The 16,758-nt window shown below is 53.6% G+C and overlaps 1 protein-coding gene across 4 annotated transcripts; it reads left to right on the top strand.

The window, feature by feature from the left end:
* The first annotated feature begins 502 nt into the window (after window positions 1-502).
* NECAP2 (NECAP endocytosis associated 2) lies at window positions 503-15,226 on the top strand. 4 transcript variants are annotated; one of them, XM_047728790.1, is made up of 8 exons: window positions 503-700; window positions 3,056-3,156; window positions 5,600-5,704; window positions 5,791-5,872; window positions 6,817-6,925; window positions 9,360-9,537; window positions 13,126-13,210; window positions 13,996-15,226. In XM_047728790.1, exons 1-8 carry the CDS (start codon window positions 609-611, stop codon window positions 14,042-14,044), a joined length of 801 nt encoding a protein of 266 aa, XP_047584746.1. In that variant the 5' UTR covers window positions 503-608; the 3' UTR covers window positions 14,045-15,226. The 4 variants fall into 4 exon arrangements, with proteins under 4 accessions (XP_047584746.1, XP_047584745.1, XP_047584747.1 ...); XM_047728789.1 differs by having other exon boundaries at window positions 13,123-13,210; XM_047728791.1 differs by lacking the exon at window positions 9,360-9,537.
* Window positions 15,227-16,758: the final 1,532 nt, after the last annotated feature.

Here is a 16,758-nt window from a genome sequence, read left to right as displayed (position 1 = left end):
AATCCATGAGGACTGGGAGTCTTTCTTCGAGACTTACGTTAGTAGACTTTAATCTTTGTCGAGTGGACGTCACACTGGGCACGTGGTGGGTGAGGATAAGGGTGGCGCCCCACGTAGCGGTGGGTCAGGTTAGCCTCTCTCTAGGAGGAAGAGCCTCCGTGGAGGTTTCTAGAGTCAGGAGAAGGCAGGACGTTCAGGAAGAGCCCAGGGAAGTAGAGGCTGGAGGCCATATTGGCTTCAGGGTGAGCTGCGTAGGCAGATACAGCTGAGTTTCAGCCGGCTGGGATGCAGGTGTAAGTGTTGAGGGGATGGGGATGACCCACAGCCAGACAACGGACTGCAGCGGGGTCGGCACTGAAGTTTTCTCTGCTGCACATAAGGCCTCGTACGAGCCCAAAGCCCCTAAAACCTCTTGTCCCTCAGGGCATGGCTCCAGGATCCGTCCGCCGCGTGTCTTGAGCCAGAGTCGCCAGCAGAGGGCGGGAGGGAGACGGACGTGCTGAGGCCCGCAAGCTGCCGCTCTAGCCTGAGCCGGGTCGTAGAGTCGAGCTGCTTCCGGCCCCGCGGCTGGGAAGGAGCCGGAAGTCCGGTGGGCTCCGGGTGTCGAGATGGAGGAGGGAGAGTACGAGTCGGTCCTCTGTGTCAAGCCGGAGGTCCACGTCTACCGCATCCCGCCGCGAGCCACCAACCGTGGTTACAGGTGACCGCTTGCCGCCGGGCCAGGCTAACCCTGATTTAACCGCTTCCCCGCCGCCCGACACGCCCACCATGGGAGCCGAGGACGGCTCCGGCCGGTTTAGGGGAGAGGCGGGAGGTAATGCGGGGGCTTCTCCCGGCTCGAGGCCAGAGCGAGGAGGGAGACCCAGACTTGGGGCTGTGTCAGTCCGGCGCACGGGGCTTCCAGCGCGGGGAGGGCTTTGGAGCCGTGTCTAGCCGGTACCCTAAGTGTGGTTCGGGGAGGTGGTGTCACAAGTCCTTTTCTTTCAGCCCTAACTGGTGGCCTTGAGGGGAACCTTGAAAAGCCTGAAGGGGTGGGGGGGTCCTATCACGGGCGGAAATCCCCAGCGGAAGGAAAACAGCTCAGAACCGGCCAAAAGGACTCGTCCGAGGGAGCTGTAGGCGGATGGCCAGAGCCCGGGGACCCCTCCCTGCCCAGCTCCCTTCGCACGAACCTTAGTCCTTATCGCAGCTGGTGGCGGTTGGGAGGAGTGCATCGCGCTTCTCCGGTGAAATGTTCACCCGAGACGGATAGACAGATGCTTGTAGGGTCTGGAAGGGAACACAGGAAAGGGCGCTACGGGAGGGCAGTGGGAGTTGGAAGGAGTCTTCCATTCGCCATACGCTTTTTTTGTACTGTTTGCATTTTGTTACCAAGTCTATGCATTACCTGTGAAAAGGTGTGGGGGGGGGGGAGATGTACCTGTTACAGACAACCTGGTCTGTGGCTATTTTGTGCCCCTGGAGTCGGGGTGGAGTCGCTTTTGAAGGCCATGTTTTTGTCTCCGTGGTTTGGAAATACAGAACTGGCCTGCATCGCAAGGATGGTGGAGTGGCCACATTATCTGGCTTCTTGTTGCTTTCCAGGTGTGTTAACACAGACTCCTGGCTGATCTTCTAGACAACAGATTACTTTTTTGAACACCTGTGACATCTGTGGTGTAACTTGAAAGTAGTTTGAAAGCAGCAAGAGAAGCCGTTACAAAAACACATCTGCTTTCTGTTATCAAACTGGAGATGGGACACCAAGCCCAGGATGGTCAGCCTACTCTGATCCCCTTCAGTAGGATGGGTTTTGTCCCTCCCGGTCCCTGCAAGAGTGAGGTTCCCAAGTGTCCGGCTGGCTGGTTTGGCGTAGAGGAAGCTGGCAGCCCCTGCCCTTCACGCTGAGAGCTCGTGTTAGCTTGGATCTGAGGCCTGTGTTGCCCCAGTAGGAGGAACTGAAACCGAGTCAGCTGACTTGTGAATCGAGAGTCTGCATTTGTGTGGTCCTCAAAAAGACCTGTGTCTGTAGTTAATGGTGTTGCTTAGGGACTTCCAGGAAAAGCCTTTGAAAACACCCAAAGTTCTTGCTATTTGGGGATTTTACTGAATTGCTTCTTAGAAGTAAAATGTGAAGTTACTACTTTAAAAGTCCCCAAAGAAGCTATTGTGACAGGTCCACGGTTTCCTGGGGTTCTTTTGGCCTGGAACACCTTTGGGGTTAAATTTCCTGGATTCACTTTTCTCAGGTGTATAGTTGCTCTCTTTTTCTCTTTCTGCTAATGATTGCTTGCTCTCTGCTTTTCCTCGAAGATCGTCTCACTGGTCCCAGATGGTCACTCTCGCCACTGCAGCCTGGCAGTGTCTTAAACAGCAGGCCCAGGAGCTGCTGCTTTTACCAAAAGAAAACTGGAAGTCCTGCTTCTGAGAAAAATCTCTGTAGTCTAGAACTGGGGCTGGCAAACTGCGACCCACTGTGTTTTTGTATGTCTCACAAGCTAAGGATGGTTTATATATATATATATTTTTAAAGATTTTATTTATTTATTTGACAGACAGATCACAAGTAGGCAGAGAGGCAGGCAGAGAGAGGAAGGGAAGCAGGCTCTCCGCCGAGCAAAGAGCCCGATGCGGGGCTCGATCCCAGGACTCTGGGATCATGACCTGAGCCGAAGGCAGAGGCTTTAACCCACTGAGCCACCCAGGCGCCCCTGGTTTTTGTATTTTTAAATAGTAGTTGGGGAACATTCAAAAAGAATATCTCTTAATGCAAAAATTACATGAAATTCAGGTTTTTCGTGTCCAGAGAGTTGCGCTGAAATAGTCACACGCCGCAGCAGACGTTCAGATAAAATACTTAAAGCACCAAGACGCTCCTGTACTCTGTATCACTGCTGTCACCCTACAACAGCAGAGTGGGTAGTTGTGACAGAGATGGGATGGTCCTTTTCGGAGAAAGTCTGGCAGCCTCTGGTCCTGAGCAGGCAGCCCACATACCCTTCCCATTCCCGTCCCTAGCCCTGGAGTGAGGGAGCAGGACCCCCTAGCAGAGGCTCAATGGTTTTTGTCCCCGTAGGGCCGCGGAGTGGCAGCTGGACCAGCCATCATGGAGTGGCCGGCTGCGGATCACTGCAAAAGGGCAGGTGGCCTTCATCAAGCTGGAGGACAGGACCTCAGGTAAAGGCCAGGGAGGCCCTTGTGGGGCTGAGATGCCGCGTCTCCTACTCTGTGAAGGGAGAGGCAGCCCTGGCGAGTCCACTCGGGTCGCGGGAACTGAGCCTCCAAATCAAAGGCCCAGCAGCCCTCTAAGCCGCCTCCATCCCCCCCACCTTTAATTGTAGAAAGCCCGGTCTCCGGTGTAGAAGGGTGCATTTCCCGTCATACACCTGTCTTGGGTGGGGGGCATCCTTAAGAACATACTAATTTTGGAATCCAGGAAGAGGAGACAGACAAGTTGGTCTCAGGTAGGAAGACCCAGAGTTTGCCTTTAAGACCAGCTTGGCCAGGGGGAGATGCACAACCCTGTGCCGCTGAGCGAGGCTTCCTCCTCAGAAATTCTGTTTATCAGCTGGATGGTAACTCCCCAGACTGACCACGCCCGTGAACTGAAAGTGCTGGAAGTTGTCGTGCTCAGCTATTTCTTTGGTGAAAGGACAAGCCAAGCTGGGCTGTGTTGGGGTCAGCTGGCAGATGTCACCTTAGGGGAAATCTATCTGGAAGTCATGTGCCCCCAGGGCCTCCGGGTGAGCTGTGGAGGCCGCGGAGGCCTGAAAGAGCCCCAGCCCCCAGAGCCGGGTCAGGCATGGTGCTGCTCGGTTGGGGGCTGCAGCGTTCGGTCATTTATTTTTCTAACGTGTAAGAGATTCTCCCTGGCGGGGCGGGACCGGCTGTAAAGCGCCACAGGCAAAATCTCTGCCTCTGAGAACTGCGTCTCTTGTGTCTGAGCTGTGGGACCCTTGGCGAGCCCCGTGACTGCTGGTGCCTTGGCCTCCTTTTTGAAATGGGGATCACATTAGCTCTTGCTTCACACGATTGTTGGAAATACGAAGTGAGCACACATTTATGCAACTGCTTTGTGAACTGCGAGGTGACCCGGAGCAGTGGCGCGTTCTGGAACATGGGGCTGGCTGGGTATTGGCTGCAGAGGAGTTTGAAAAGACAGCTGCTGTGACAGGCCAGAGACTTCCGGGCTGTCCCAGGTGATCTCACGAGGGACGGGAAGAGCTGTTTCCTGCGAGCCTTGGGGGCGGACCTGAAGGTGCCTGCCTAGCGCAACGGCGGCTGCTCAGAGCTGAGCCCCCTGCAGGAGCCGCCCTAGGGTGCTTGTGTCTCGGGGCCAGGCCTGCCGGGTCCTCTTGTCTCTCGCTCGGCACTCCCTCTCGGCCAAGGCTAGTGGCATTTGGGCCAGGGGAGTGTTGGGACTGTCAAGTCAAATTTCAGTTCGTAGCAACAGCCCTGGCCTCTGCCTACCAGATGCCAGTAACACCCCCCAAGCTGTGAAAAACCAAAAATGTGTCTGTACATTGTCCCATGTCCCTGGTGGGGGGGGGGGGCAAAACCATCACTGGTTGAGAATCACTGCTCTAGGCCAGAGGCGTCCAGGTGAGTACTAGATCCCCAGGGGCCAAGCTGGGGGAGAGGCACAGAGAAATTACCAAGAAGCTACAGACTCGAGGGCCACCAGTTTGGATTCAGCTGAGCCTTGATTACAGTCGCCTGTGAACCCCAGCACTGAGTAGAGGAGCCTCGGTCGAGTACCAGAAGCTCGGACAGAGGTCAGCACCTGTGGAAGCGACCCGAGTTCAGAATGCCCCCAAAGGCAGGCACCGCACCGGGGCCTAGAGTGCCGGAGTGACAAGGGATGCGTTTGGCAGTGGCTCCTTTTAAAACCGGTGGTCCTCTTGCCCTGTCTCAGCTGCTCCAGATCCATCTTCTTGTTAATATTTTATTTATTTGTCAGAGAAAGAGAGACAGAGAGAAAGCACAAGCAAGGGAAGAGGCAGGCAGAGGAGAAGCAGGCTCCCCGCTGAGCAAGGAGCCCAATGCGGGGCTTGATCCTGGGACCCTGGGATCATGACCAGAGCCGAGGGCAGCCGCTTAACCGACTGAGCCACCCAGGCGTCCCTGCTTCGGTTCTTCTGTGGCCCCCCAAGCCCCTTTCACTGGGTTCTGCGGCTCCTCTGCAGTCCTGCCTCGGGTTCCAGGCCTTTTCTGAGGTGGTGCTGTACCTGGACCAGGGCCTGCCTGCTCCAGGGCCCTCCGGTGCAGGCAGGTGGGCTCCAGCCCGGCTCTCCTGTGCCAATGGAGTCCCAGCATCACTAGAGGTTTGGATTGTCAGGGAAGACCAGAAATCGGGATGATTTTGCACATAATTTGATTTTGAAGAGTTTGGCAGTTAAATCAAGACTATTAACCTTGGGCTGTATCTGACCTGCAGGCCACTCCTGACTTAAACCTTTGCTTGGTTATAGGTCTGTGTTCTCTCTTCCATCAGAATGGATTTGATTTGAACCCTGGAGTAAGGTTTGCCTCGCTGCCTTTCAGGAAAAAGGCCTCAGTGGTTTGATAGAAATGTCAGGCGGGAAGGGGGCTCCAGGCTCACCCTAACCTGTGCTTCCAGGGGAGCTCTTTGCTCAGGCTCCGGTGGATCAGTTTCCCGGCACGGCCGTCGAGAGCGTGACGGATTCCAGCAGGTACTTCGTTATCCGCATCGAAGATGGAAACGGTGTGTGTGGGTTTCAGGGGTTCCTCCTCGTAAGAAGAGTTTCCTCTGCTGCTGGCAAGTGGGATTAATCCTGTGTTGTCCCCCAGGGCGCCGGGCATTTATTGGAATTGGCTTCGGGGACCGAGGCGATGCCTTTGACTTCAACGTTGCACTGCAGGACCACTTCAAGTGAGTGGTTCCAAGACACCGGTGCTCATGCCTCTTTCTTTGCTTTCCTGGGACAGAATGGTTTCCCAGCCTAGGATACTTGGGTGCTTATGTGGGATTCTTCTGCTAGCAGAGCCCCCGAGAGACTCACTGCCTTCTCTACTTTCCAGTCCTCTCCTTTTCGGCAGGCTCATCTCACTGGTCAGCTGGCTTAGCCTCTGAGGTGCCATACCTCTTCCCTTACCAGGCCCCAGAGGAGCCAGAGTCCATGGGGGGCTCATGGGGCCTTCCTGAGCCTGCTCCTTCGTGATACAATAAGTGGTGGCAGGTGGTCACTGTCTGGGAGTCCTTTCGAAAGCTAAAAGACAGGGCAGGAAACACTGCTCCCCTGCCACCTTCAGGCCTCCGTCTGGCTGCTGTCGAGTTGGCATGTGTGCAGCCACTCACGTGGGCACCCCTGGCTCTTCCCTGGCCTGCTGTCCCTGCCCAGGTGGCTGCTGGATGGGTATCGAATGGAGGCTGGAGGGTACCTTTGTGTTGCTCTCCACTTCCTGGGCATCTGTCTTGTCTCATCGTCTACCTTATGAGTCCTTGTGAGTGGGGGTGTGGATATGTTGTCCTGGTCCACATGCCAAGTGCTAGGGAGGAGAGGGCCAGTTCTCAGATATCCTGAAGACCGGTGTGAGGACCTTTGTCTGCATGCATGAGCTCACTGAATTTTCAGAGCTGTCTTTGACACATACGTAACTGTCATCCCATTTTGTTGATGAAGGAACTGATCTGCCCGCAGCCACTTATGTGTCAGAGTCAGGATTCGAATTCAGGCCCAGCTCCCAAGTCTGTGTGTGCTCTTTCTGCCATGTAAAACCTCTTCCCGGACGGGTGGCAGGTGGAGGGGGAGTAAGGGAGTGGAATGCAGGGCAGCGGTTCTCTTCCTCACCTTTTTCTTTCTGTCCTCTCCCCAGGTGGGTGAAACAGCAGTGTGAATTTGCAAAACAGGCCCAGAACCCAGACCAGGGCCCCAAGTTGGACCTAGGCTTCAAAGAGGGCCAGACCATCAAGCTCAACATCGCGGTGAGTCCCACCTTGGCTTTGTTGGCCAGCCCCCAGCCCCGGCCCGGAGCCCACCCGCCCTTTTCCCACGCTTCAGTTCAATCGGTTGAGTAGATGTTTGTGGATCAGCTGCCTTTTGCCAGGTCCTGTGCTAGGGGTGAACAAGAGAGCTCTGCTCTCGAGGAGCTCAGAATTAAACAGAAGGGCGAGGCGAGATGGGACCACAGCCTGGGAGGGGAGGGGACGCGCTCAGTGCCGTGAGTGCCTAGAGGAGGAGCACCCAGCCCATAGTTAAGGGAAGCGAGGAAAGGTTCCTAGAAAAAGTGACCTGTAAGGAAGGGAAAGGAGGGGGATCGAAGGCAATTCAAGCAGAGGGAACAGCATGTGCAAAGCCTCTGAATTGAGAAGAAGCATCAGTCCCTTGTCACCAGAGCTGGTGTTTCTGACCAGGCTGTTAGAGTGGGGGTCAGCTGCGTCCTGGCCTTGCTCCTCAAGGAAGAGTAGGGAGGGCTCTGGACAGGAAGGCATTGAGGTGGGCGTTGGGAATCCTGGGCAGCTTCTGCGGGGTGGTGGTGTCCTGACACCCCATGTCTCATCCTGAGCTGCCCTGCCTCTGGGTTTCCGCTTGTTAGCTCCTGTGGAGAACGGGTAAAGGTAGGGCAGGCTGGGTGTCCGGACTGGGTCCTCACCTGACTGCAGGGAGTGGGGTTGGAGTGATTGGGGGATCCAAGGACCACATGGGAATGTTTTTTGAAGAAACTTTATAACCCTAAGATAATGCTTTTCCTCTTTACTTCCTCTTTATTTACTATCTCTTTCTCCTCTTTTCTGCTTCATGCTGGTGATGATTTGGGACCCTTGACGTTGGCCAACTGGCCCTTAACAGAAAATACAGGTCATATCCAGTGGACTGGTCGGGGTGTGACTCCTCTCTTGCTGGGAGGAAACTAACATTTAATGAGCATCACCTGTGTGCCAGGTAGTGTTTTTAGGAACTTACACGAATAAACATTCTCCCATTTTACAGGCAAGGAAATTGAGGCTTAGAGAATGTAAGGGACTTGCCCAGGTCATAGAGCTGAAAATAACCAGCCCAGGTGGACTCTCACTGAGGGCTTTGAGGGTTCTGGCTTCAGGGCTGTGGTCTTGGACTACAAGTGGGTAACCTTGTCTTCATCTTTGTAACTTACACTGGTTTCTGGCTCACATCGGGGCTCAGGTTTTTGTTTTTTAATTTTGCCTTCTTTTTTTTTTTTTAGATTTTATTTATTTACTTGAGAGAGAGCAGGAGCGGGGACAGAGGGAAAGAAGAAAGGGAGAAGCAGGGAGCCCAGTGCAGGGCTTGATCCCAAGACACTGAGGTCATGATCGGAGCCAAAGTCAGATGCTTAACTGGCTGAGCCAGCTAGACACACACCCCCGGCCTTTTTTTAATGTTTTATGGAAGTATGATACACCTACAGGAAAGTGCACACATCATAAATGCAGAACTCAGTGAATCTTTGAAAACCAAATGGACCCGTGCAAACTAGCCCCCAGGTCAAGAAGCAGAGATTATCAGCATTCTGGAAGCCCGTCTCCTGTTCCGTCCACACACCAGAGCCACCACCGTCCTGATGTTGAATGCCCTGGATTTTGTTTTGAAACAAAATCTGCCTTTGTTTTGTTGCTCGTAGTTTGTCCATTGTCACTGCAGTGGCGTATTTCATTGTGAGAATGTGTCATAGTGTTACTGTTTGTGGGTTTGTTTTTTTTTAAAGATTTATTTATTCGAGGTGGGGAGGGACAGAGGGAGAGAGATCCTCTCTAGCAGACTCCCTGCTGAGCACAGAGCCCCACGGGAGGCTCTATCCCACGACCTGAGATCACGACCTGAGCCGAAATCAAGAGTCAGATGCTTAACCGATGGAGCCCCCCAGGTGCCCCCAGTGTTATTCTTTAATCGACGGTAGACACTGGGTAATTGCCAGTTTGGAGCTATTCCAAATGGTGTGGCTGTGGACATCCAAGGGCATGTCTTTCAGTGCCATGAGTAGGTTTCCGTGGGGTCTGTTTCCAGGAGAGAAATTGCAGAGTCAGCAGTTCAGGTAGCTGTGTACAAGGGAGCCTTCTGTTTGCTGCACGTCCTTTTCAGTACCGACAGTCTTCATCCCAGCCGTTCCGGTGCGTGTGTAATGACACAGCACTCGTTTGATTTGTAATTTTAATTTGTATTTCCCCGCTGCTTAATGAAGCCGGGGCTGAGTTTGCAAATGAGATGTATTTGGGATCGCTCTGGAACTGTGATGCCTTGACCACCACTCAAAACAGTGAGAGTGCTGGATGGCTCTTGACCATCTTTTGGTTATACAGACGTTTGGGGCTTGGGGGTCACCTTGGCCCTCTTTGTGGGGTTTTCCGATAAGCAGGGGTCCCCAGCAGAACTGACTGGTTTGCATTCCTCGCCTCTCTTCAGAACATGAAGAAGAAGGAAGGAGCAGCTGGGACCCCCCGAGCACGGCCGGCCAGCACAGGAGGACTAAGCCTGCTTCCCCCACCCCCCGGGGGGAAAACCTCCACCCTGATCCCTCCCCCTGGGGAGCAGGTGTCTGTGGGGGGATCACTCGTCCAGACAGCAGTTGGTCCCAGTTCAGGTCAGTAAGCTGCACCTGCAGGTTCCTCTTCCCCCCGGCAGCTGGGGCCCCGTGCCATTCCCGCCTTCACTCACGCTGTCCATCATTTGGTACCTGTCTGTGATACCATGAAGCTGCTCCTGCCCAGACTGGGTAAGGGGTTCCTCTGTTTTCTGATACCTGCCACTTCCCCTGCTCAGTGCCTCTGTCTACCCCTGCCAGGCGGGGGCTGCAGCCTGTTTGCTGTGACACTGATTTGCTGTGAAATCATCAGTGTGTGGGCACCTGGTTCTTAGAGGCTGCTCAGTGTTTGTCGCGTGGGTAAGTGACAGAGACAAGGTCTGCTCGTATCTAGTAGGAGACAGGAGCCCAGGGCACAGAGACCGAATGAAAGGGTCCACATACGACCAGCCAGGATGATGTGGGGAGGCTCTGTGGAAAAGGTGGCATTGAGGTGGGCCTTGAAGAAGGAGATTGGGGCAGGGGACGCTTGGCCTTCCAGACAGAAGAGTAGGAGAAGGGCTCAAATTTTTAAACACCTGGTATGTGTAGGGAAATGGATGTAGCGTAAGTCAAGTGAGTGGTAGGAGGTAAAGTTGGGGATTTAATTTAGAGCAAGCTCCTTGGTAAGGCCCTCGGGGTGCTGGGAAGTGAAGAGGCAACTCCCCCAGCACACTGTGTTAGTGTTTGCTCTAAGGTGTAAGGAATGCCTTTTGGTGACGCCAGGATTCCAGAACTTAGTGTCCAGTACCAACCATCAATAGTGCTGGGGAGCTAGCCCATTTTTCTTGGCCCCCAACCCTACCCACCCAGCCTAGCTGAGGTTCCAGGCTTTCCCCAGGCTGGGTGATTATCCCAGCTCAGTTTCTCCACACAGATCTCACTAGGTTCTAGGGAGCAGGATCTAGGCAGGAAGCCCGCTTTCTTTCCCTTTTAAGGGTATGGACAGAGGCTTCCCCATCTGGCGGTCAGGCTTCCAACCTCAGCCTTTGGGGGAATTCCCAGCCCAGGATTGGGTAGGAGTAGCGGTCAGCCAGCCTCTGCCCTGGTACCAGGAACCATTCTTCCAGCATTGTTTCTCCAAGAGTAACGGGACCACCTGCCTTGGCATCGCCAGGAGCGTGGACAGGAATCTGTGTTCCTAACGGTGTTTGGATCCTCACCGCAGTGGGAGAACCATTATCTCAGGCCTTCCCTTGGCCGCTGGTGCATGTTTAACAGCCCATACGGAGTATCCGCTACGTGCCAGGCAGTGTTTTAGGCCCTGGGCGTGTTGGAGGTACAGCACCAAGTCCCTGCTCTCAAGAGCTTATGGATTTTTGTTTGTTTGTTTGTTTGTTTGTTTTTAAGGTTTTATGTATTTATTTTGAGAAAGCAAGAGTGATGGGAACAGAGGGAGAGGGAGAATCTCAAGGAGACTCCACCCGGAGCTCAGAGCACGATGTGGGGCTTGATCTCATACCCTGAGATCATAACCTGAGCCAAAGTCAAGAGTGGGACACAACCAACTGAGCCACCCAGGTGCCCCTCTAGGGCTTACATTCTTTTTTAAAAATAATTTTTGTATGAAAGAGCACAAGCAGGGGGAGCGGCAGAGGGAGACAGAGAAGCAGACTCCCCGCTGAGCAGGGAACCGATGTGGGGCTCAATCCCAGGACCCTGGGATCATGACATGAGCCGAAGGCAGATGCTTAATGCCTGAGCCGCCCAGGTGCCCTGCTCTAGTGATTTTTTTATAAAAAGATTTTATTTATCTATTAGCGTGTGCACACAGGGGAGAGGGAGAGGGAGAAGCAGACTCCTGGCTGAGCAGGGAGCCCGATGTGGGGCTCGATCCCAGGACTCCAGGATCATGACCTGAGCCAAAGGTAGACACTCAACTGACTAGGCCATCCAGGCACCCCAAGGGCTTACGTTCTTTTTTTTCCTTTTTTTTTTTTTTTTAAAGATTTTATTTGACAGAGAGAGATCACAAGTAGGCAGAGAGGCAGGCAGAGAGACAGGGAGGAAGCAGACTCCCCGCTGAGCAGAGAGCCTGATGCGGGGCTCGATTCCAGACCCTGAGATCATGACTTGAGCTGAAGGCAGAGGCTTTAACCCACTGAGCCACCCAGGCACCCAAGGGCATGCTGTCAGATAATGAGCCACGAAGAGCTACCATTTGTTGAACATTTAGTATATCCTCTAAAACCAGACTGGCTGAGTTCTGTTCTGGCTTATCCATCGTGTGATAGAAGATTGATTGCCTGTTTCTCTGGGCCTTGGTTTTCTGATCTCTAAGCTGAGGGGGGTCATGATAACCTACAGTGTGGGTTTCTTGTGAGGGTTCAGTGAGCTAATCCATGTGTAGCACTTGCAAACGATACCTAAAACACTAATTGCTTGTGTTCATTAGGTCTCGTTCCACTAATCTGGTCGTTATTACCACCACGTGCTGGCCCTTCTCCAAGCTTGCCACTGTATTAACTGCTGCAGCCTGGGCTGGTTCTGTGAAGTAGTCACTGTTACCGTCCCTCACCTCCGCATGAGATAAGGAAGGACTTGAGGGATGTGCACTGAGTCACCCAGTTGGTCCTGGCCTGTCTTCCCCCAGGGACTGTGATGGGTCTGAATGGGACAATTCACTACAAGCACTTGGCAGGCATTTGGTGAGCTGTAAAACTCAGTCCTCGAGGGCCCTGCTGTTATCTGGTCTCCCTGCCCAGAGCAGATTAGAAATAGCAAATTGGTGGGAGGGTGGAGGGAGGAGGGCACAGAGCCCCCAGCAGGGACAACAGCCTGGAGGGCGGCGCTGGAAGAGTGCAGAAGCCCGCCTGGCTGCCCCGTGTGCCCCCCACCTCTGTGAAGGGGCACACAGACCACCCTGTGTTACTTCTTCTGGAAGGCTTGCTCCAAACCCTAACAAGTTTGGGGCCCAGCACTTGGCACATGTCTGGAGCATAACTTTTTCAATTAGTCGATCCAGACCCTGGACTGAGGGCTTTATGTGAGGATGACCTTGCATTCTGTGGTGGGCATTTTCCATTCAACAAGCCAGGGCGGATGGGGCGCCTGGGTGGCTCAGTGAGTTAAAGCCTCTGCCTTCGGCTCAGGTCATGATCCCAGCATCCTGGGATCGAGCCCCGCATCAGGCTCTCTGCTCGGCAGGGAGCCTGTTTCCTTTCCTCTCTCTCTACCTGCCTCTCTGCCTGCTTGTGATCTTTGTCACATAAATAAATAAAATCTTAAAAAAAAAAAAAAAGAAGCCAGGGTGGGAGCATGTGAATTTTAAACAGATTGCCAACATAAGCGGTTGAAGACCTCAACTTGGGTCAGTGTGAGTCAGTGTGAGTGACGGATGATGTGTGACTTGTCCTCACCGGCACCCTCCCTCCACCTGTGTGTATGTGGTTTTCCACTTCTCTCTAGGAGCCCTCAAGGGCTCATGAGCAGATGGAAATGTGGCAGCTTGTTTGTTTTTTTGGTCCCAGAGCGGGTCTCTTTGTGTCTTTCTCGGCCACCCAGAATCATGAGACTGATTTCAGGGTCACTGAGCCCAGAAAGAGAGATCTCTGACTCCTGTGTCTGCTTTCCTTCTCTCCCTGCCGGCGGACTTGGGGACGTCAGTAGGAGGGGCCACCATATCCTGGCCGCAACCCAGGCCTGCCACGACTGCCACCGCCGACATCTGGGGAGACTTTACCAAGTCCACAGGGTGAGGAGAGGGTCACATTCTTGTAGTGGGACTGGGGCCAGGGCTGTGTCCCTAGAAACCTGGGATTGTTCCAGATGCTTTTCTCCTGGCGTTTGGAGCGACAGCTCAGGCTTGGATGTCTTCTGGCCGGCCAGAGGGCAGAGCCCCAGAGGGCCTGCTTTGGTGGCTTACGTTGCTTCCTGAAGGGTTTCCGCTGCTCTCTACTGCTGGGTGACCTGCTGGAACTCTTTCTGGTCTTCAGCCACCTTTGCTTGCCCCAGTAGCTGCTCCCCTTCTTCCTCCACTCCACACTCCCTAACCCCGCCCCAGCTCTCCCAGAACACTGGACTGAGAGTTAACCTTGGATCTATCCTTGGCCCGCTTGCATTCTCTGCCTCAATAAAACTTCAAGCTTTTCCTTGGAGTCAAGGGGAAAAGTCACTAAAAACTGACTGCACCATTGTTTATGGGGATGGGCTGTAGGACAGGACTCAGCACCTGTGTTTACTGTAAAGACAGATCGTTTAGACTTTATAGACCTCATGGTCTCTACTTGGTTTTGCTTTGTAGCTCAAAAGCATCCATAGATGGCGTGTAAATGAGTGGGCGTGTCTGTGTGCCAATAACTATTTATACAGACAGAGGACCAGATTTGGTCCCTCGGCTGTAGTTTACTGACCCCTGCTCTAGAACATTCAGGGACTGACTTCTTGGAGCTCTTTCTGCCCAGAGAGAAGCCTCATTTTACTGACTTCGTATTTTCAAACGTCTGAACTCTCCCACCCCTCCCCTTTTTCCTTTTACAGGTCGACTTCCAGCCAGACTCAACCAGGTACAGGCTGGGTCCAGTTCTGATCTGAGTGTAGTCCCTCTTTTTCCTCATACAATTTCTGAAAGAAGCCACGTCACCTGGGCCAAAAGGAAGGAGGACGAAGCACTCCCCGGCCAGCCTCTGTTTGGAGCATGACTCTCTCCTCTCCTCCTCAGCTGACTTTGACAGACTGGCGTGTTAGGCAGTAAATGGGCGCAGTGTCACACTGTTTCCTGGGACTCGAGGAGGAAAGCCCAGCATCCCTGTCCCTGTCCATCTCTTGACATGAGAGACTCTGAGACTGCTGCTTCCATCACGTGACCCATATTAAACAGAAGCCCCCAAAGCAAAAGAAGGGCTTGAGCGTGCTACCTGCCTCAGCTGGGCCCTTCTCAGTGGTTACAGATGTCCCGTGATCACTGGCCAGAAGGAGGGTCTTCTGCACGCTCATTGGCTGTAGCCACGTCACTCACGGTGCCTTCAGAGGGGGGATTCCTTCCTGATTTCTGGCAGGTTTATAGGCTGCACCTCGAGCAGATAATCAGGAGGGAAATCAAGAGTATTAACCACCTTTTAAAAATTTTTTATTTGCTTTGCTAACGTGCTGATCTGCACTAACTCATCTTTGCAAAAGGGACTGCTCCTGCAAGATGTCCCAGCAGGGACCTCGGAAAGCATCCCGCCCTGTCCGCCGTAGGAACTGCTCTGAGCTTCAGAAAGTGTTGTTTCTTCTTGGCTAAGTGGCCTGGCTGCCGGGTCACCACGTGGGCAGTGCGGGCTGAGGCAGGCGCCGGAAGTTGTTCGGGCAGGAAAGCCGGAACTGTTCTCATGGCGGTGGGCGGTCCAGCCGTCCTGTCCACTGACAGCTCTCTGGGTTCACGGGCCCCCAGCGCAGTTCCCAGGGGCCTTGGGTTTTCTCCTTGGTGTGGTTTCTGAAGTGCCTTGTCTGCAGACAGCCTCTTACTTTGTTTTCTCCTTCAGAGACTGTACATGACGGAAGGAGTTCTAAGTGAACTGGGAGACTAGGGCTGCCTGTTTTACTGGTTGATGAGAAATAATTTTATCTGCGCACACCTCGAAATTTGCTTTTTATCAACATACTTTACCTCTTAATTGATCGATTTTTTTGAAGGGTCAACACAACTGAAAAAAAAAGTGTTGGCCTTTTTGTGGGACCAGGTTCCGAAGATAAATAAATATTTTTACTTCTGTCCGTGTATGTCAAAGATGAGCCTGTTTTTGGCAGCATGGCCACGAAGCCATCCAGGGTGCCACAGCTAGACTCACAGCCACCTCCCACTGCTGATCGTGTGTCCAGATTTAAAGTCCGGTGCCAGGGTGTCACATGAGGCAGAATAAGAGAATTGGGTCTTGTTGCTCTAAGGCAACCAGTAACGTCTCCCCGGTGTATCTAAAAGAGCACCGGGACATTTTTAGCTTAATGTGGGAGGGGGCCCCTGCCTCCCCCCCACCCCGAAGACCTCACCGGGGAAACCACTCCCTAAATAGGAAGCAAAAAACTAAAGGCCCCAGCACTTCCCGTGCTCAAGGGTTCAGTGAGAAAGCTGCAGTTTTTGTTAGTTATGGAAACAGCTGTTCTGGCTAACCATGTAAGGAGGGACATAGAAGATTAGAATGAAGGGTCCTCTGCCCTTCGAGTAAGAGTAAGGAGTTAGCATCAGAGTCTGGAGTAGGATACCTTGCGTCTCTTGCCCATTACATCCCATCTTCTTCCTTCCTGAGTGCTTGGAGGCTGGAAAGGAAGTTTATCTTGAACTCTTCCTGGAGTGGAATTTCCTCTCCTTGGAGGTGGGCTCTCGGGTTCTGGAGCTGGACCTGGGCTTCGGGTCTGGGCGCTGTCCCTTTAGGCTCCTTCCTTAACTCAGGGGTCAATCCCAGGAGGCCTAGCTGCACTAGCACGTGCCCACGTGTCATAGTTTGGCCTTAATTACCCTCATCTAGAATCAGAAAACCGTTACTCCTAATGGCGGTGGTGAGGCGGCTGGTGAAGCAGCCATCAAGGGTCTCACCGGAAAAACAGCTTGACACATCCGTGAGGGGTTGGTGGGCGGGTAATAAAACAGTTCGGTGTTCTCCATCACCAACTGGAAGCCTGGCTGGGGAAAACCTACCAGGGTCCCCAGGAAAATCCCCACTGCCAAACCAATCCCCACTCTTCAGACACCTGACTGGAGCTTCTAAGTGGGTGGGGTGGGGTGGGGGGACACGGGGTCTGGGCCGCGGTCTACAGAGCAGGGGGATTTGAATACCCTCCCAGATGAGCGTGGCTCCCACAATCGCCACTACCAGGTGTGCCCATCTCCAGGAATCTTCTAGCGTAGGCCAGACCTGTGACTTCTAAGCAACACAATAAAGCAAAGAGGACAAAATGTGGCTTCCATGATCACGTTACAGAACGTCACATCTGTCCTGCTGTCAGGACATCTGTCCAGAGAGAGACCTCTGTTACTGGCTTTAGAGAAACAAGCTGCTCTGTGTGTGCCGCCCCGGTTGGAGGGTCAAAGAGGCGAGGAGCCAGGGCAGCCTCAGGCTGACAGCCAGCATGAGACCACAGCCCCTGGTCCAGCAGTCTGCAAGGAAGGGAGCCCTGACCAAACCACGGGAGCCTGGAAGCCGGTCCTCACCCAGCTGGTTGTTCAGATGAGCCACATGCCCCGGCCAGCCTTGACTGCAGCTGTGCCCAGACACCTGACCCAGAGAAACAGCCAGGAAATGTTCTGAACTGCTGCATTTGTGG

The sequence above is a fragment of the Lutra lutra genome, chromosome 4 (assembly GCF_902655055.1).
Source record: "Lutra lutra chromosome 4, mLutLut1.2, whole genome shotgun sequence".
Classification (NCBI taxonomy): domain Eukaryota; kingdom Metazoa; phylum Chordata; class Mammalia; order Carnivora; family Mustelidae; genus Lutra; species Lutra lutra.
Note: the sequence above shows the minus strand (reverse complement) of the source record. Positions and strands in the feature narration are given on the sequence as shown.

Excerpts from the sequence above, each read along its gene's own strand:
- NECAP2 (XM_047728792.1), top strand. The coding sequence starts at position 609 with ATGGAGGAGGGAGAGTACGAGTCGGTCCTCTGTGTCAAGCCGGAGGTC. Across the intron at positions 6,926-9,359 it reads CCATCAAGCTCAACATCGCG|AACATGAAGAAGAAGGAAGG; the intron begins GTGAGTCCCACC and ends GCCTCTCTTCAG. Across the intron at positions 9,538-13,995 it reads AGCAGTTGGTCCCAGTTCAG|GTCGACTTCCAGCCAGACTC; the intron begins GTCAGTAAGCTG and ends TTCCTTTTACAG.